The sequence below is a fragment of the Nothoprocta perdicaria genome, unplaced genomic scaffold, assembly GCF_003342845.1.
Source record: "Nothoprocta perdicaria isolate Ctin4 unplaced genomic scaffold, notPer1 scaffold_95, whole genome shotgun sequence".
NCBI lineage: Eukaryota > Metazoa > Chordata > Aves > Tinamiformes > Tinamidae > Nothoprocta > Nothoprocta perdicaria.
Window position 1 is genome coordinate 2,257,084 of NW_020456254.1, and position 18,168 is coordinate 2,275,251.

Below are 18,168 nucleotides of genomic sequence, written 5' to 3' on the forward strand. Positions count from 1 at the left end.
ATGAGGTGCCATAGGCCTCTTTCTACATAGACCCCACAGGCCTTTAGTCCTCTAAGGCAGATTCTTGTCTGGCACAGCCCGTTTGAGAGGTATTTTCAAGCACTAGCTTGCTAGCAGGTACTTATCAAAACACACAGGCTGTTCCCCAGCACCACAACTCTGTTGGCAGAGAGAGCTGGGCCTGTTCAATGGGGAGAAGAGAAGGCTGAGGGGGGACCTGACCAGCGCATACAAATACCTCAAGGGAGGAAGTGAGGAGGATGGGGCCGGCGTCTTCTCAGTGGTGGCCACTAAAAGACCTAGAGCAAACAGCCACAAACTGAAGCACCAAAAGTTCCCCAAGAACCTAAGGAAGAATTTCTTAACAGTGAGGGTGACAGAGCCCTGGAACAGACGGTCCAGAGAGGTTGTGGAGTCTCCTCCTCTGGAGATCCTTCCAAACCTGTTTGGACACAGCCCTGTGCCACATGCTCTACGTGACCCTGCGTGTGCAGGGGGATTGGACTAAATGATCTCTGGAGGTCCCTTCCAACCTCAACCATTCTGTGATTCTGCTCGGCCACCTCCCATCCTACAGCTCCAGAGCTACACGCAGGGCACAGGCCACGTGTCACCACTTCACACGCACACAGAGGTTCCTCTCAGGCAAACATTGATGTCAGTGTTGATATCCTACTCCAAAAGTTAAAAAAACAAATACAAACTAAGCTTACAGAGTGCATTGCTATAATTTTAATTCAATACACAGAAGAACACTAACAGAACTAGCTGCTAGATTTTGGTACAATGTAAGGGGATCTTGCATCACAGTTTTCAGGCTTCTGCCTTCCTTTTGGAAAAGGATTCCAAGTTTCTGTGCTCAGAAGATACTGAGATAGGACTGAAAATAAAATGGGAGATAGACGACGAGCATTACATTGCTAGGAGCTTCGTTTGGCACCTTCTGAAGGATCCAAACAAAACCACTGATGCAAAACTGGTATCATGACACACGAAAAGACTTGTATTACTTCTACTTAATATTTTTCTCTATAACTTGAAATTTCTAGACCATGTCTAAAGCCAATCCCTATTTCCCAGGGTTGGACTTTTCTGACAAGCAACTTCAGTGTGGTACAATGTGTCAGCCGTCACAGAAAGTATTCCTAGAGTACAGACACAAAAATATGAACTCAGTGTTACTGAGAAGAATAAATCTTAGAATTTGACCTTGCTATTTAGACAGATTCTTTCTGCTCTCATCTTTTTCTATAGGAAAACAAAATCATGATACATACATAAGAGAAATGAAATTATACTTCTTTCAGTAGCCACACTTTTTATTCTAGCTGTGAATTTCACACTAAGACATTTAAAAACACTTGAAAAATGCACAGATGCATTTAGTATGTAGTTCCACAAAGATCTAACAAATCACAGTAAATACATTTTCCTGATATTTGACTGGTCGCTCCCAACTGCTGAAAGGCAAATCTTTGATTACACAGGCTAAGTTCATATCCATCACTCAGAAACCATCAAGAGACATTGAAAGCTATCAGTTTTCAAGTTTAGGCTATATGGAAATTTCCTAACGAAATATTTGAAGAAATTTTTCACCCAGCAGTAGAGGCACAAGATCCTGATTCACAAGGTACTGCTGTGATCACTTACCACCCACATTTACGACACTGCTGTAATCGGCACTGGTTTCTTACTTAGAAAATCAGAATTTGTCATCAACTATTAAGACAGCGGAAAAGCCTAAACAGTCTAACACCTCACATATACAAAACACCAAGAACTGGGTTTACACTCATTAAAGCCTTTGTCACAGTAGATTATAGGCACGTAGCTCAACCAGTGCCTATACAATAAGCCACGGCACATCTCCAGGTTGCCATGAGCTCTGCAGTCATTACTGAAAGCAGAGACATGTTTAAATGCCTGGGCTGCTGCACGCAGGGCACGAAGCACAACTGGAAGGGCCCTCACTGCATTTTACCACTTGAAGGACCTTGCACAGTACTGCTTAATGGTGTGTTACCTACTAGATCATTTTCCAAAATCACTTCATTTCTCCTCCCTTTTCCCCACATAAAGTCTTAATACCTTGAGGTTCCATCTCTCAGGATTTGAAAGAGGTTTATAAAGGCACCTTATTTGAAATTTGCTGTATTTCCTGACGTTTTTCATACTTTTCAGCCTACGTGACAAATTCCCTCTCAGTTCCCTTGGGAATGCAGACACGTGGCCAGGAAGCATGCTGCATGCTCAATGCTTCATGCTCAATGGAAGAAAATTTCTCCTCTCTGGATTGTTACAAAACCAGCTTCCAAATCAGCTTTTACAACCACAGTGGAATCCTTTGAATTCTCTAGAGATACGAAAAGCAGCACCAGGCTCTACCCCAAACTGCCAAAAGACTATCACTGTTGCTATCCACACAAAAAAGCTAAAAGGTTTATTCTTCTTCTACTCAACTGCCTCACTTCACTAGCCCCCAGGTGCTCTCTCTCACTGCACCTACAGCTTCTGCACCATACAGCCACATAACTATACTGTAATGCAGGCACTCAGGCATCCTGGGTATGTGGTTTAAAACAGACATCAAACTTTGGGAAGCACTGACCTTCGTCTGTGGGACTGACCGTCCTTTCTCAGGCAGATTAAGTGTCCTCTCCTGTATTTAACTGTCTTATCACCAGCTAATTACTGCAGAGCAAAATAGTCTCCTGTGATTCAATGCACACATTTTAACATGAAACATCTCCATAACCACGTTTTGTATAGTTAATACTTTTTTTTTTTTTTTTTTTTTTTTTTAAAGGGTATAACCTAGAAACTCACAACACATTGGAAACAAATCTGAGTGAGCTCAGACATGACAAAACTCAGTCACATTTGCCTGGCTTTGGGGCAAGCAAAACAAACTTGCATTTGAAAAACGCAAAGCAAAAGTGCAGATTTCCATTTTATGTGGTATCCAAATTAAAACAGTGGTAGGGTGTTAACCCACAACACAACCTAGACATCAGACAAGCCTGTAGAACACACTCCTTATTCAGTTCTTACACCTAGAGAGAATATATGCACATTCATGTTTTGTCTGGATCAAAACTGCAGTAGCAAAACTGTATAGTGCTTACGTAGTGCACTGCAACTAGCACCACCCAGACAGAGGTTATTCCTAGTATTAAAACATTTTTAAATATAATCAGAAACCATTCAGGATATAATGGATGTTTTACATCCCTCTGCATCATTTCTAGCTGCAACACCAAAAGCTCACTATATAAAATCCAGAAAATGTAACTAAGTACAGAGAGTACAGAGTACTAGTACAGAGTTGCAGTTTTGTTGAACCTATGAGTATTCAGCAATGAACTATCTCTGAAACAATAAAAAGCTGCTGTTAAACAGAAAGGAGGGTGTAATACCACAAGATCAAAGGCATTTTTAATCTAGAAAGCAGTAAAGTTTGAGTCTCGGTTAATGCAGTGATTGCAAATGGTGGGAAAGAAACCCCTGATTAACCTGTTAGCACCACATGAACAACCTGCTCACGGATCCTTCTCTTGCTCTCTTGCAAATTCAAGCATTTATCAGGCAGGCGCCAGAGCTCTCTGAAACTACCAGCTCCTTCCTGCCCCCCGTTTGCTGTTTTCTTCTTCTTCTCTCTGTAGATGACTAATAACATGCTCACTAGGAGCACTAACATTTGACCTCAAGTGTGAAAAATATTTCAGACCTGATTCAAACACTTGAAAGTCCAGGAAAAAAGCTCTTTACAAAAAAAAAAAAAAAAAAAAAAAATGGACTCAAAAAGCAAACGTCTCTGGTGCTCTTACCCAAGTCTCTGCACCTTTAATAACCAGGCATTCACTAAAATTACTGAGATGTAACATATTCGTTCTCCATCTATCCCTAAAGGACTTTGTCCCCCAAACTGGACAGTTTTTCAGCACAAAATGCAAGGTGCTGTTATTTGTTAGAAAGAGAAATTCAAAATACAGAAGGTGCACTTTCTCTGACAGCACCTACCAGAAGAGCTACCGGGGAAAAACAGAAAAAAAAAAAAAAAAGGGGGGGAAAACTCCCTTTTACAAATTCCAGTGCATCACTGAAGTTCAGTTAAGCCACAAGTGCTGCTCCAGGGCTTCAAGGCACTGCAAATAGGAAGCTGATGAAACACACAACCAGAAGATGCTTTGGCTGCCGAGCTGCAATCTCCTGAAGTTGCAGGCCCCATTACCCACTTCTGTTTATTAACTCCACCTTAAACCCACAGAATTTGCCTCCGTTACTTAGCTCGGAGTGGGTAGGGCAGCTCTGTGGTGGTTTTGGTAGCACCGGTTGCTAAGGAAAGACGCTGAAACACATCCTGTTAGGCCAAGTTTCCAGACTTAGGTATGCTGCATCACTGTGTATGGAAACAAAAACCGGACTGTCCCGTTAAGTGCCTATTAACCTCATCCTGGCCTCTTACTATTTTGCCTCTATCAGAGAAAGATATTTTAGAAAAAAATCTCAAGGGATAAAGTTCAAAATGAATAACATGGAACTCGGTATCTCTCAGCCAAGAAGCTTTTCTACAATAAGGTGAGCACATATGGATACGTAAAGCCAACGTGCAGTGGGAAGGGATAGCACTGAAAGACACCTCCACTGAGGCAGATACATAAACCTATGCTATGGCCTGGCACATATGGCATTTGTGCACTGCAATATCCAGCAAGCTGCACCTGCAATCTCCCAAATCTCTGCCAGACACATAGAAAAATACTGTGGAAGGTCAGAGGCAGTAGGTTTTCATATATAAACATAACAGTTCATGTTTTTATCTTATGATTATAAAGGTGAGCAAAATCCTGGTCCAAAAGAAGGAATACGACAAACACCTGTAAATTTCTTAAAAATCCAGTTTTCACTGGAAATAATAAAATCTGAAATAAGCAGAATTTAATATTTAACTGAGTCAGACTCCCTGCAGAAGATGACGACAGTGCAGGCTTTCGGTTTGCCCTTCTGAGAAAAGCTGCTTGAGCTCTTCTAGAGGTGTAAAATGTTCTGAAAATACATTTTACAGCAAAATATATTTACTGTCCACAGCACTAGAGATTCCTGATGCTCCACAAACAACTAAGAACTGCCTGGCAGACACTTGTTAGTTTGCAACATAACCAAGTTCACTTGTAGCGAAGGAAAAAAAGGAAGATGAAGCCCTTTGTATAAGATCAGTGACTAGATTTCAAGCAGATGACATCTTTTAAGAGATCCGTACTTCTATATGGATTTCAATAGAAAAGAAGAGCCCAGTCACCAGCTTGCAACGTCCCCTTTCAGCCTGCTGAACTTCTTAGAAGAAGTTCCTTAGAAGAAGGCCCTGGCCCTTCTTGGCACCTGCCGAGAGCTTTTACATTGTGAAAAGCAGGGAGAGGGACCAGGAACTCTAAAAATATATGAATTACTCTTTCTCAGATCAGTCTGTTTTAAAGCTACTGCAAACTAAAGAATATGCCTTTTTTTTTCCCCTCGAGAAGTTTAACATTTGATGATTTAACTCCTCCAACTTCAACGCAAATTCATAACACATTGTATTTAAACAGACTGACAGAGGAAGCCCTGTGGTTTGGAAAGGCTGCACCACATACGCAGTTAGTTACAAGTCACCGTTCCCCACCCCGTTCAGAAAATGGAACTTTAAACTGTAGAAAAACCAGCCTGTCCGGCACGTACCCAGGGGCTGCAGTAGTGGCATCAACCTGGGACAGGCCCAGGCAGAGCGTCCAAGCGAGTGTGCAGAGCTGCTGAGCTCGGCCCCAAAAACACGTTTCCCTGAACACGTTGCTTGAGTCAGCAACAACCTGCAGGAAGACGTTCACCCACAACCGAAACGAGCCCTTGTGTAAAGGCAGCAACTGCCCTGGGCAGCAAGCAGGTGACTTATCAAGATTTGGTATCTTGGACATAGATAAGTGGATATGGATCTCTGGATGGATCCATAGATCTTGGAAAGTTTCAGCAGGAGATGGCTCGAATGGTTGGGTGTCAGATGGGATGGGGGAAAGCAGTAACAGAGGGAAGGAAGAAGAGGAGCTGATCCCATTTTTCCTTTTGCAAGTGCAATAGAGCTGCCTCTCTGGTAATTGCCGATCACCATCAAGGTAGGAGATACTTAAGTAGTTGGCGTCCTCCAACATCCTTTACACAAACACTGACGTTACAAATTGCCCATATTCTTCTACTTTCAGTTGTAACAGTAAAAATGGCATCAAACTGATACTATTTTGGTAAAGGATAATAGCAGTAAGCTAGTTTAGAAACATACTGCCTACAACTGAACCATAACATCAGGCATGCAGCAGAACGTAAAGGCTTTACATACCAGCTACAAGAGATTCAAATCCATCATTACTGTATTCGGAAATGCATCTATAACCCACTTTGGATGTTTGTACAGGAAACAGCTGAAAAAAGCAGCAATTAGAAGTAATCACATCCCAGCCACAAGATCTCGCCTGCACATCGTGATACTGGGAAGACTCCTTCTATGTCTCAGCAGCTTTTTCCCCTTATATACGCCCTCATAGCAGTTGCAAACATGACCATCAGGTCACCAAGGTTGGACTATTTTGCTTCACACTCTGAATTAGCAAATTCAAATGGTGTTTCAGATGACCAGCACTGGACATCCCAGGCCTGCTTCAAAGAGAAAGAAAAACCACTTTCATCTGACTCCTTAAAACACATATCCTGAGGTGAAATGAAAGAGTTCTCTGCAGACTCTTGTATTGATTATAAAGATGATCCCAAATCAATACAGTCTTATATGTCTTATATGTAGGTTAAGAGGACCCAAGCTCTAAATGCAAGCCAAGCATCTTTTACCTAAAAATCACACCAAATATCAACTCCACAACTGGAAAGCAATTTCTATCAATTAAGAGTACAAGCTCAACAACCACCCAAACAGGTTCTTAAAAGCATCCTCCTCGATAATGGGGTGACCAGGCAGGTATAACTGTGTCAGCTTATCCGAGCGCTGCCCAGCAGCCAGTGAAGCCACAGCCAAGTCACAGCCACCTCCTCAGCTCTCAGCAGATTTTACAACAGATGCTGCTGCATAGTGCTAATAAAATTATTTTTACAAGTTCTACAACAGGGTATTTACTACGTGCATTAATTACAGTCTAACAGCTGCAGCCCATTATTCCCCGCTCATTTTTGGCAGGTAGATGTAGCACTGGAATTATAACCTCGTTACTCAGGGTCCCTACTCTGTAGGGAAAAGGGGCCTCCTGCAAAAACTCAGCCCATCTCTTCCCACTCACTAGAGCCGGGATGCGGAAGGGGATTTACATCTCCGAAACGCGATGCCCAAGCTCAGTTTACTCCACTGTATTTGCTGACTGGCAATACAGTTTTTACTGCAGGTTATGTTGTTTTAGTCTCAGTCACATTAATGAAGAGATGGTTTCACCAGCCTAAATTAGGTTTAATTGCACATAATAGCACTTTTTTTTTTTCCCCTCTCCAAAACACGTAATTCAAGTTTAGAAGCACTCAGCAGTGATTAAAGTTAAAATCAAAACTTTGGAGTAAAATTCCAGTTATTTTCAGCGATCAGTATCAGTAATAGTTAATGTCCAACCATGTTATTGCTGCTAAGGAAAGTATTCTTGAGAATTTAATAAAAGTTCTTCCACACTAAAAATAGTCTCAGCGCCACTGGAGAAATCTGGGGAAAAAAACAAAGACTTTATTCCTTTTCAAAATCTGTAATTCTATTTGCCATACAGGCTTTGCTCAACAGAATCTGATGCTGCCCTGACTCTGCTCAATATATCTGAAAAACAGACCACCAAATAGTCAGCATGCTGAATATTTATCTACAAACACAATATTTGTTTTAACAAAATAAGCCAAACATAGTTGAGTTGTTTGCCTATGGAAATGGCTTCAATCACGAGTGACTTGTAAACAGTATGGGGAAAAATTAACAGCCCTTGAGGTATGTATTTCAATGGCTGATCCTAGGAGTTCAATGGTGATTTTTTAAATTCACTGATTCAATCACTGATGAATTGACCACCTCTTTCTCACTAGGAGACTGATACTTTGCTAATGCTTTTCAGCAGATTGAGGTTGAAATGATTTTCTGTTTTTTGAGTCTAGACCCTAAGGAGTCAGATGTGAATCAGTGCTATTACAGTCAACAATAAATGCTTTAAAACAGCTCAAAGCTGCAATCGCTTCCATCCCTTTAGCACTGGGTTTCTTCTGAAGCACTAACATTCCAATTTCTCACTCTAAGAAAAAGCTTTAGAAAATACCTGCCAAATATCTACACCCAGGGAAACAAAAAATAAAAATGATTTGAAGTGATATGCACATTTGGCTGTGTTCAGCCAGAGAGAACACATAGTGAGTGAAACTGGACTCCCACTCCCCATATCCCAGGTAAATGTCCTAACACGTTTATAGAGTAGTGAGTAGGACTCAAGTACCAAACCCAGCACCTCTGCAGTGGAGGTGAATTGTTGAATCTGGGTTCAGTGAGTCACCTCCACGGCATTCCCAGTGGTTTCGGGATTACCTGCTTCAAAGAGCACGTTTGCAGTTTTAACAGCAAAAGTAAAGCTTGTATTGTTACGTGAGAAAGTGATTGGAAATACAAATGGTTTCCAAATCAAACGTACATTCTGTGGGTTTCAAGGATTGTTGTAATGAACTAAACAAAAATACTTCCCTGTTTTTGTTTCAGTACAAAGCATAACAATGTGAACAGATGGACAACATTTTTGTTGCTCACTATCATACTTCAGAGTCGTGAAAGACGGCATATATTGGAATAAAGTTTCATAAACAATAATTTCAGCATTATAGAAATACAAATGAACTGAAAAACACAACTACTGGTAAAAGTTGCTGTAGCTGTTACCATAAATCTAATCAAGGCCCAAAACAATGTAAGCAGATATTATCCTGCATAATTTTTAAAAAGCTTTATGCATAGTCAAATTCAGAAGAAACACGCTTTAGAGATTGACACGATCAAGACAAAAAGATAGGAAAAGTGATTTTAACAAGTGAACAGGGACAGTTTGGACACAATCACCTTAAAACAATAGTTACACCCAAAACATTCTAAATAGAAAAGAAAAAAATCTAAAGTCCAAAATTTTTCACTTCAGATTGTATTTCAGAGAAAACTACCATGAGCAAGAAGAGCCTGAGAAGTGACTATAATACAAAGCATCTAATTTATCAATCACCATTTGTTATTCTTAGACTGCATACAATGCAAATGAGTGAGCACTGATCTTTTTCCCTGCAAAACTCTTATCTCCTATCATTTCCTGGCTGCTACTTGACACTTAACTGGCAGAGGGTGGGTGGTGGGAAAGCGTTCTCTTTCTAGTTCAAGTATTTTAGGAGAATGCCATTGGGTGAGGAACACAGCATTTTAACATATAAATTTAGTCTCCATCATAACATTAGTTACTAGACTAAAACAACTTCCAAAAAAAAAAAAAAAAAAAAAAAAAAAAAAAAAAAAAAAAAAAAAAAAAAAAAATCAGCATTCTAGTTCAACAAGGAGCAAAATGAATCAATAGACTGCGAGGAGGGAGAAAGGCAAGTTTGCCTTAACACAAGTTATAATCATTCAGAAACCTGAAGCAACAAGGCCTCAGTTCTAGGAAACATTAACAGTCAAATTAAAAGATGACATTTCCTCATTTGAGAGCATCACAGGTTCATTACAGCAATAAGAGGCTGCCTGAAGCATGCAAACAGACTAGACTATTAACTACAAACAAGTCCCGAGTTTGCCCTATACGCCGGTATTAAAAACCTCAGGGTGTTTCCCTCCCTGCAAAAGAATGACTCAAGACGGTGACTTTTCAAGCTTTTGAAGATGAAGTTGTAAACGTGCTCACTACTGTTTTTTTCCAAGATGATGAAGTATGATGGCTTCGGAAGCTGTACACGAAGGAGGGCATCTCAGAGAGCACAAACACGGTTCACAGCCAGACAAGCAGATCTGAAATAGGGCCTGAGAATCAAGTACTGCAAAGCAGCAGCAATAATGCTGAAATATGAACTTGGTTGTCTTCAAGTTCAGCTTAATTTTTTTTTCCTCTCCCCAAAATCTGTTTTCAGAGAAGCTATTTCAAACTGAACACTTAGTCTCCGAGAACAGTCACAAACCTACAAGACTAATTCAAATGGCACCAAAAACAGTTTTATACCGTGCTTCGTGCTTCAACATAACATGTAGTTACGCAGGAAAACAAAGTGAGACACAACTGCATCTGCAGAGATTCACTCGCTTTCCTCCCAGTTTCCCTTTAAGGTAGGCAGTGATGGAACACCAGGCAGACAATACATTGTGAATACATTTAATTTTGCATTTGGTGTTATGTCTTTCAAAATCTTCCCCAAGGAAACTATTTCTGTTAGCTTGGCTAATTCACGTGAGTCAGTCCCTAGGCAAAGGAATGCAAACAAAGGTTACGAAAACAGTGCTGGAATCTGCATTAGACTCTCTCTTAATTAGTCTTCACTAAAGCAGATGCAAAGAGATGTACAATTTATAGCAGAAAAATAAATTGATGTTACATTAAAGCTCTTGTTATTGAACTAATGTAAACTTGATCCATGCTGCTATATGATAAGGACAACCAAATGACAATGTAATGCTCCTCATATGACAGTTATTTTCAGCCAAGTAAAACTAGTTTCGTATTTCTAATAACAACTTCATGTCTCATAATTCTAGCATTGTTTGAAAATTTATGAAATTACAAATTTCATTTGTCCCCTCATAATTTAGCTTTGTTTCAAATTTTAAGCTGCTGATAAGAATTTCCTAACCGTTATCAGGATGCAGCAGAAAAAACTTACCGCACTGACTCACTGCAAGGGAACACTCTTCAGTGAAAGGTTATTTATGTAACTAGAAACTCGTTTGATATATTTTATGTATCAGCAGTTTGCTGCATAGAATTTTAATACTAGTTATTTAGCTGACAGACACCTAAGTGACAAAAGAAGTCTCACTACCTCCCAAAAGAAAGAGAAACCTCTCTAAAGATAGCCATCATCTATTTTTTTGCTAGTATACTTAATAACTAATACCGATATCTTTTGGTGTATGGTGGGGAAAGCTTCCTATGCTTTATAAGCCATCTTTGGGGACTGGAAGCTAACTAAAATACAAATGAAAGTCACATAGTAAGACAGGTTGGAAGGTACTGCTGGAGCTCATCTAACCCAGCCACCAGCAGTACCAGCTTTGAAGCTGGATCAAATTACTCCAGGTTTCCAAGAAAGAGCTTTTCACTCAGGCTATTATTCCACATTACTTTAAACCTGGTCATGAGCTTCTGCAACTTCCCTTGTGAAGGCATTAGTGCTTGTGTGGTTGCACAGTAAATTAAATCAAGGACCTGAGTCACCTGAACACTAATTGTGATAAATATATATATATATATATATATAAAAAATTAGGTGGACAAGTAAATGCTAAGCTGGTAAGGGGGTCAGTGGAAAAATGCAATTGCAAGAAGCAAAAGAGCCAGGTAAAGGAAGGTAGCATATTCTTTTTGTTAGAAGCACAAATCTACTTTGTATTTCAACTGCAGAACCTTTGCCTTTAACTGCTAAGCTCCACAACTTGCTGTCCAATAAGCGTCTTTCAACCCATAAGTGAAAAAAAAAAAAAAGACAAAGCTTGCCTATAAATAAAATTTGAGATGGTATTTAAATATAATCATCATGAAATCATGAGCAAGATGCTCGAAAATTCTCTCTGCTCTTCTAATCTTCCATATCCTGGGAAGTACCGAGATGGAACAAAACCAACAGCCCATTACATGCTTCATCATTTAAACTGCAAAGAGTAAGAACTCCACCACTGTGGAGTTAAAGACTGGTAAAAGGAGCTTGGTAGAGACTACAGGAGTAAAAATGAAAATCAGAAAAAGCAGCTGACGATGGGATCAAGTAGCTTTTTTAAAGGCTAAGGAATGCCCCTTCCCCTTGGAAAACATTGTACGAATGAGATTCAGAAAGAAATGGGACAGGACTCCTCATCTGATCTGCAGTGCAAAGAGGGAGACTAACAGGAACCCAGGACTGTGTTGAAGAGCTAGCAACCAAGCTAAAGTAGCTAGGAAGGCTGAGGCAAATAGGATAAAGTAGCAGGGACACTGCTGCTGAAGTCAGGGAGGCACTGGGGAATCTTCAGTCTCACCCTTTATAAATAACAAAGCTAGAGGAAGCATCATTGCAAAATGAGTCATCTCTCTATAGCCTTTGTTTTCATCAAGTGTGCACAGTCAGAGATAAGGGTTTAATTCTCTCATTTCAAGTGATGCAAGAGTCCTCTTGAATGTACAAAAGCAGCCGTACACACAACACAGCCAAGGGTCTGCTGGCCTGCCACACCTGGCTACCTAAAACCTAGAGGTCAACAGAAAAACCCCAGAGCTGCTGCAGGGTGTTCACACCAAACTTTCTCATAAAACAGAGTTAAATCAAATTTACATTGCTAAGAATGAGCAAAACAAAGAGGGAAAAAAAATTAGATCTGGCTTGTCAAAACAGTTAAGAACTTTCTACCTTGATTACTACTGTCTAGTACAAAACCTCTTATCTCTGTAACCACTCCCAAAGACTCTTGCTCTTTCATTAATTTTATTGTATCTGTAAGTTGGTATGCATCAAATCAATGGAATACAGCTCCTTGATACAGTACTACAAAGTACTCTGATATAGTACTACAAAGTTTTAACAAACTGGCAGTCAGACGCTTCAGGGGATGTTTAAAACTTGGCATTTTAAAAACAGCTTCTAAAAATCTAACCTTTAGATTCAGTTTCAGCCTATGGTCAGCACAAAATTATTGCAAAGTCCAATACAAGTTATCCTGAAGGCAATTTCAGTAATTACAGAACTTTTCCTGTACTATAATTAGTGATAATGGATAAGTGAGAGATAAACTTCAACATAAAACAAATTATTTAAATGAAAGATTTTTATCTAACCAGCAGCAAAATGCCATCTCTTCGTTATTTCCAGACTAGAAGAATAGTACACCAAAGAAATGCTTTAGAGGTTCAAACTTTCTAGAGCAGGGTTTCATTACTAGAAGCTAGAAACAACAATCCAATAGAAATATTTCTTTTCCTGATAATAGCCCTGATTCTTCCTGTTTCCCAACTGGCCATCATGTACATGTTTGTGTGCAGTGTTACCTGCCAAAAATGTCAGAATTAGAATAAGTATCCAATTACACTCTGTAATGTGCCAACTTTGCAAGAACTGAAGTAGTGACTTGGAGTTAGAAGAAGAACCCTGTCTGAAGTGGCACAGACCCCTTTACCTTTTCCATTCTTCATCACTTCTGTCTTTACTGACAAGATCTTTATGACTTCAACTTTTTCGAATTTGGTTAAAGCCGTCCCTGTCCCTACAATCAAGAACAATTTAGGCAGGTAAACAACATCAGCAAGCTGAAAAGAGCATTTAAAAAGCCCTGTGATACTATCACACAAATTCTTTTTCTTTAAAGAAAAAAAAAGCAGACTTTCAAGGTGGGGGGGGGACACAGAGGGCAAATCCACCTTTGAGCACTACTTCAAAGTTAAATTCAACTTTTTTATTCAACCTGAATAAACAGGTTCAAGATATAGTTTTCCTGAGTATCAAAAGGAAATTCTAAAAATGCTCAATATACATATTCCTCAGTTATTCAGAAAAGCAGCATATTCAAAGTAGTCCTAAACCTCACCTGCTATGTTCTATCAACTTATTGTATATAAAAAATTCTATGTGTCAGTTCAGAAGTCAATGATTTTCTAGTTAGTTTTTTTTAGCAGTTTGGTCTCATGTACATAAATATCAGCCTCTCTCTTGGCTTTCTGAAAGAAAAAACAAAAACCCCTCCACATGAACCACGCAGTGATGCTCACTGCATTACTACGCGGGAGTTTGTTATTTAACAGACACCCTCTCAACAGCCTTATATGTTTGTGTGCACAGCCAAGCACACCTGGAGCAGAAGGCATTCTTTAAAAGCTGGAGAAGGAAAGTGGCCTTCAGTTGTTAAACACGCAAACGTTATTATTCTGTTCTCAGTCACACCCTTTCCTCCTGCCAGAAGCCAGCTGGCAGCCAGAGGACGTGGCCAACTGCAATACTAGCAGTATAAACTGATTGGATCCAGCTTGGCATCCAGGAGCCGTATGTGGATGCAATTGTTCTTACACACCGCTCCTTCGTAAATTCAATACAACAGCTCAGGTAACATTTAGAGAAAGGACCAGATTTAAAAAATAAAAATAAAAATAAAAAATATCACTGCAATGTCTCACAGTCTTCCTTCTTACGTTTTAGTATGTAGTATAAAAGTCATCTAAAATTCAGATAGCTTCAGTAATCATAGCATCAGCTGAAGGACAACAAACCTCTACTTCCTTTTTTTTTTTTTTGTTATTAAGTATGTAGAGAAAGATCTTTTTGTCCTATGACAATTACATAATAAATAAAGCATTGCAAAGTCCACTTAGTTTTGAGGTTTACCAAGATTAAACTTCCACAGGTGGGGATTTGTTGGAGAATCCCTTCTTGAAGAATCAATCTAAAATCCAGTTGGGAAATTTTACAACACAAGGGAATCTTCATAACAAATACAAGCGTGAATAAACAGCTCAGTCTCCTGTACTCTGTAGCTATAACTCAGTGCAGAAGAGCATTCAGTGGTTAGAGCTACTTAACCATTTTTTGCACCACTTTTTGCACTACTGATTTACCTTCCCGATACTAGTAAAAATATCTTCATTGGTCTAACTGTGTAATTGCAACATTTGGAAAGAAACTCATGCAAAGGTTTGAAAACAGTGTCCAGGCACGATTTATTCCAGGACATGAGCCTAAAACCAAATCAATTAAAAGCTATAGATGAGTTTATTCTTTCAGCCTGAAGTCTCCTTTCCCTCGGTGACTCCTCATCTCTTCCAGGCTCTCAGTTTGTTCAACGCTCGATTTAATGCGCAATTAAGAAGTTAGACAGGCCTAACTAAACTGTCAGTTCAGGACGAGTTTTCCCCTTTATCTAAAATAGATAAGAAAACTCAAGGCATCCCCTCCTCCCTCCTTTCCCAATCACTCCAAACTACAGCAGAAATTAGGTATGTAGCTTGCTATTGATATTTTAACTTGGCATTATTTTTGCTATAATGATGTACAGTATTTCAGTTGCCATCTAATATATCATTAAAGATGCAAAGAAATCATCCAAATGTTTCCAAATCAACTACTTAAAAGTGCTGAGATTTGTTTTTATTATTTTGGTCTCCTGCTGCTTGCTGACAGACTGCATGTGGACACGACTCCCAGTACCAAGCCAAATCAACAATTAATTTGGGGAAAAAAGTCAGCAGGGCACTTTATTGCTACGTAGAATAAAACTGAAGTTAAAGTTCCATTTATACACAAAAAAGTGGTCAGACGTGAACTGTGCACACACTAAGACAGTTAGAGTAAACATTCAAAAAAACTTGTCATGACCAAATCAGGTAACTTGTTTGGTTGTTGCAAGACAGTATGCAGCAAATCTGTTACCACTTATAAATTTCCTAGACTGCTTTAAAAATACAAGGCAAGATATGAAAGCAGTTTCTGAACATGCATCAAAGTCATAACTACCTCCGGTCACTGTGCTAGACCTTCTTAAGAGTAAAAAAAGAATTTCCTGGTCCTATCCCATCTATTCAGATTAACTAAATGAAATGCAAGGGGTACACAAGAAAGGGAAAAAAAAAACCACTTTTCAATGCTTTTGTAAACAGACAGGGGATTGTATCAGATATTTATCAGATCTATAGGAGAACCAATATTTTTTCAAACATTTGCAATCTTTTCACATATACATACATCTTCAAAATAATTCAGTGCCGAAATTTAAAAAAAAAAAAAAAAAAAAAAAAAAAAACACTAGTGTTAAGCTAACTTATTTCACACATACAGAACAATGTTCCTATTGTATGACCACACAGTTATGGAAGAAGTAAAACTAATTTAGAAATGTAATACTTAACACTATGAATTGCAGTGTACTAGCACAAGAGCATTACATCCAAATCACTGCTTAGCATATTCTCAGAAATATAAATTCATTACTCCTACAATAAACACTTTTAGAAAATAAACTCTGCGAAACAGTACTCAATATTTCACATGAATCACTAAAACAGCAACCTATCGCAAGCAGGGAGGGGGAGCACACAGGGGTTTTTTTTTCCCTAACAACAGAAAACAAACAAAATTGTCTATATTTAAAACCCAGCACCGTCCTACCCTACTCATTTTCAGCTAAAATGTTATTTCTGGGGCTGGAAAGCAAGGGAGTGCACTGCAATGTGGAATTCACCTCGAGACGGATAAACTGGTACCTATTGAAAAAGATGTTAGATTACACATATTGTCCAGTATTTCCAATTTGAAATATGACTGAAATGCATGAATCTCCAGCAAAAGTTATAAAAAGTGTAAGGAGAGAAAACAGCAGTTTTCCAAGACCAGTTATAGAAGCACAAAAAAGACTCATATAAAGCTTAATTTGAATATGACAGTGAATGTTAAGTGCCACTTTGATACGAGTGAGTCTTCAACTGCAGAAACATTTCTTTTTTTCTTTTTTCAGACTGCATTTCATGAAGAAATTACATTTATTTGGAAGCACAGTACTTCCAGAGTGCAGCACATACATTACCTGAAGCAAAAAATAAATAAATAAATAAATAAATAAAAGGATTTGAAAATCAAGACCGTGATTTAAGAGAAAAACAATGACTTACAATACATCAGCCAAGAGAAAAAGATGACACTTTGAGGGGAAGTCCTACACTTGATACAAAGAAGCAACCTTTCAAAGCGTACCACCACAGAGCATGCAAGACTTCTCAGTCATGGTTCATTCATCCTAAATTTTAGCCTACAGAGAGTGCATTTTAAAGCCAAAAGACCCATTTCTAAATCTGTAGGTGTCTGGACAGCTTGGCATAAGAAGCATTCCCAGCGTACCAAAGGTGACCGCACACGACATAACAGCAGTAGCAGTCACTACCTGCTGGCACACGCAGATCAGACGCTACCTTCCACAAGAATAGTGGGTGCAATTAATGAAGAACGGCCTGACACCCAGGCAGGGAAGCAATCACAGGGATGGACTGGGCAGGAGCCCTCGGGACTTCACGCAGGTGGTCACAGCAGGCTCTGCGCAGGGGATGCCCTGGGCAAAGGGAGAGGTCGGGCCACTCGCAGTTAATTTTACCAGTTCTTAGGAAATTCTTAGCATTCTCGAGCAGGAATGACTAAGGGCTGCACTTTGAAACCGAGTTCCAGCTAAAAACATGACAGCGCTAATGACTCAAGTGCTTAGCGCTGTATCGTTTAGGGTAGTTCAGTTTGTATTTACCGCTGCACTGGCCCCCAGGGACGCTCAAACTCTCCGGGAAGGTCTCTGCGAAAGCCGTCCCAACCTGAGGCACCCCAGCCCCTTCACCTGCCCCCTCCAACGAGGGCCACCAGACCTGCCCTTGGCCCCTCTCGCTCCTCGCCTGCTCCCGGCGAGAAATCGCGTTCCGGGACCGGTTCTGTCCGGCGCCCAAGCCCGAGTTTTCCAGAGGATGTCCCTGCCTGACTCGCCAGAGCCGCACAGAGACCCCAACGGAGGGAAAACGGGGAAGGAGAGGCCGGGCGGGCCGGGCCGGGCCCCGCTCCGCTCGCGCGCTCACACACTCACTCACCCAGGCCGGCAGCTCGGTGGCGGCCACGCCGAGCCGCACCGCCTCCTCCTCGTCCTCCAGGAAGGCGAGCGCGCGGCCCAGGCGCGACGCCTTCCCGCCGCGGTGCCGCCGCATCCAGAAGAGGCCGCAGAGCGCGATGAGCACCCAGCTGAAGCTCAGCCCCAGGTAGCCCAGCACGTACACGGGGAAGATGAGCACGAAGCTCCGCGCGAACTGCGACACCAAGCCCGTCACGTCCGCGCTCAGCAGCGGCGGCGGCTCCGGCGGCCCTCCCGGAGCCGCCTTCTCGGCGCCGGCGGCCCCGGCGGCGGGGGGCTGCTTGCCCGCGGCCCCGCTCATGCTCTCGCGGCGGCGGCTGCTCCTGCGAGTG

The 18,168-nt window shown here is 40.6% G+C and overlaps 1 protein-coding gene across 2 annotated transcripts in view; it reads right to left on the minus strand.

The window, feature by feature from the left end:
- ESYT2 (extended synaptotagmin 2) overlaps positions 1-18,137 on the minus strand; it is a 71,532-nt gene extending 53,395 nt beyond the window's left edge. For both annotated transcript variants that reach the window (XM_026052981.1, XM_026052980.1), the window contains exon 1: positions 17,799-18,137. In XM_026052981.1, the coding sequence (XP_025908766.1) occupies positions 17,799-18,137 (339 nt within the window). The remainder of the gene's footprint in view (positions 1-17,798) is intronic.
- Between the last annotated feature and the right edge of the window lie 31 nt (positions 18,138-18,168).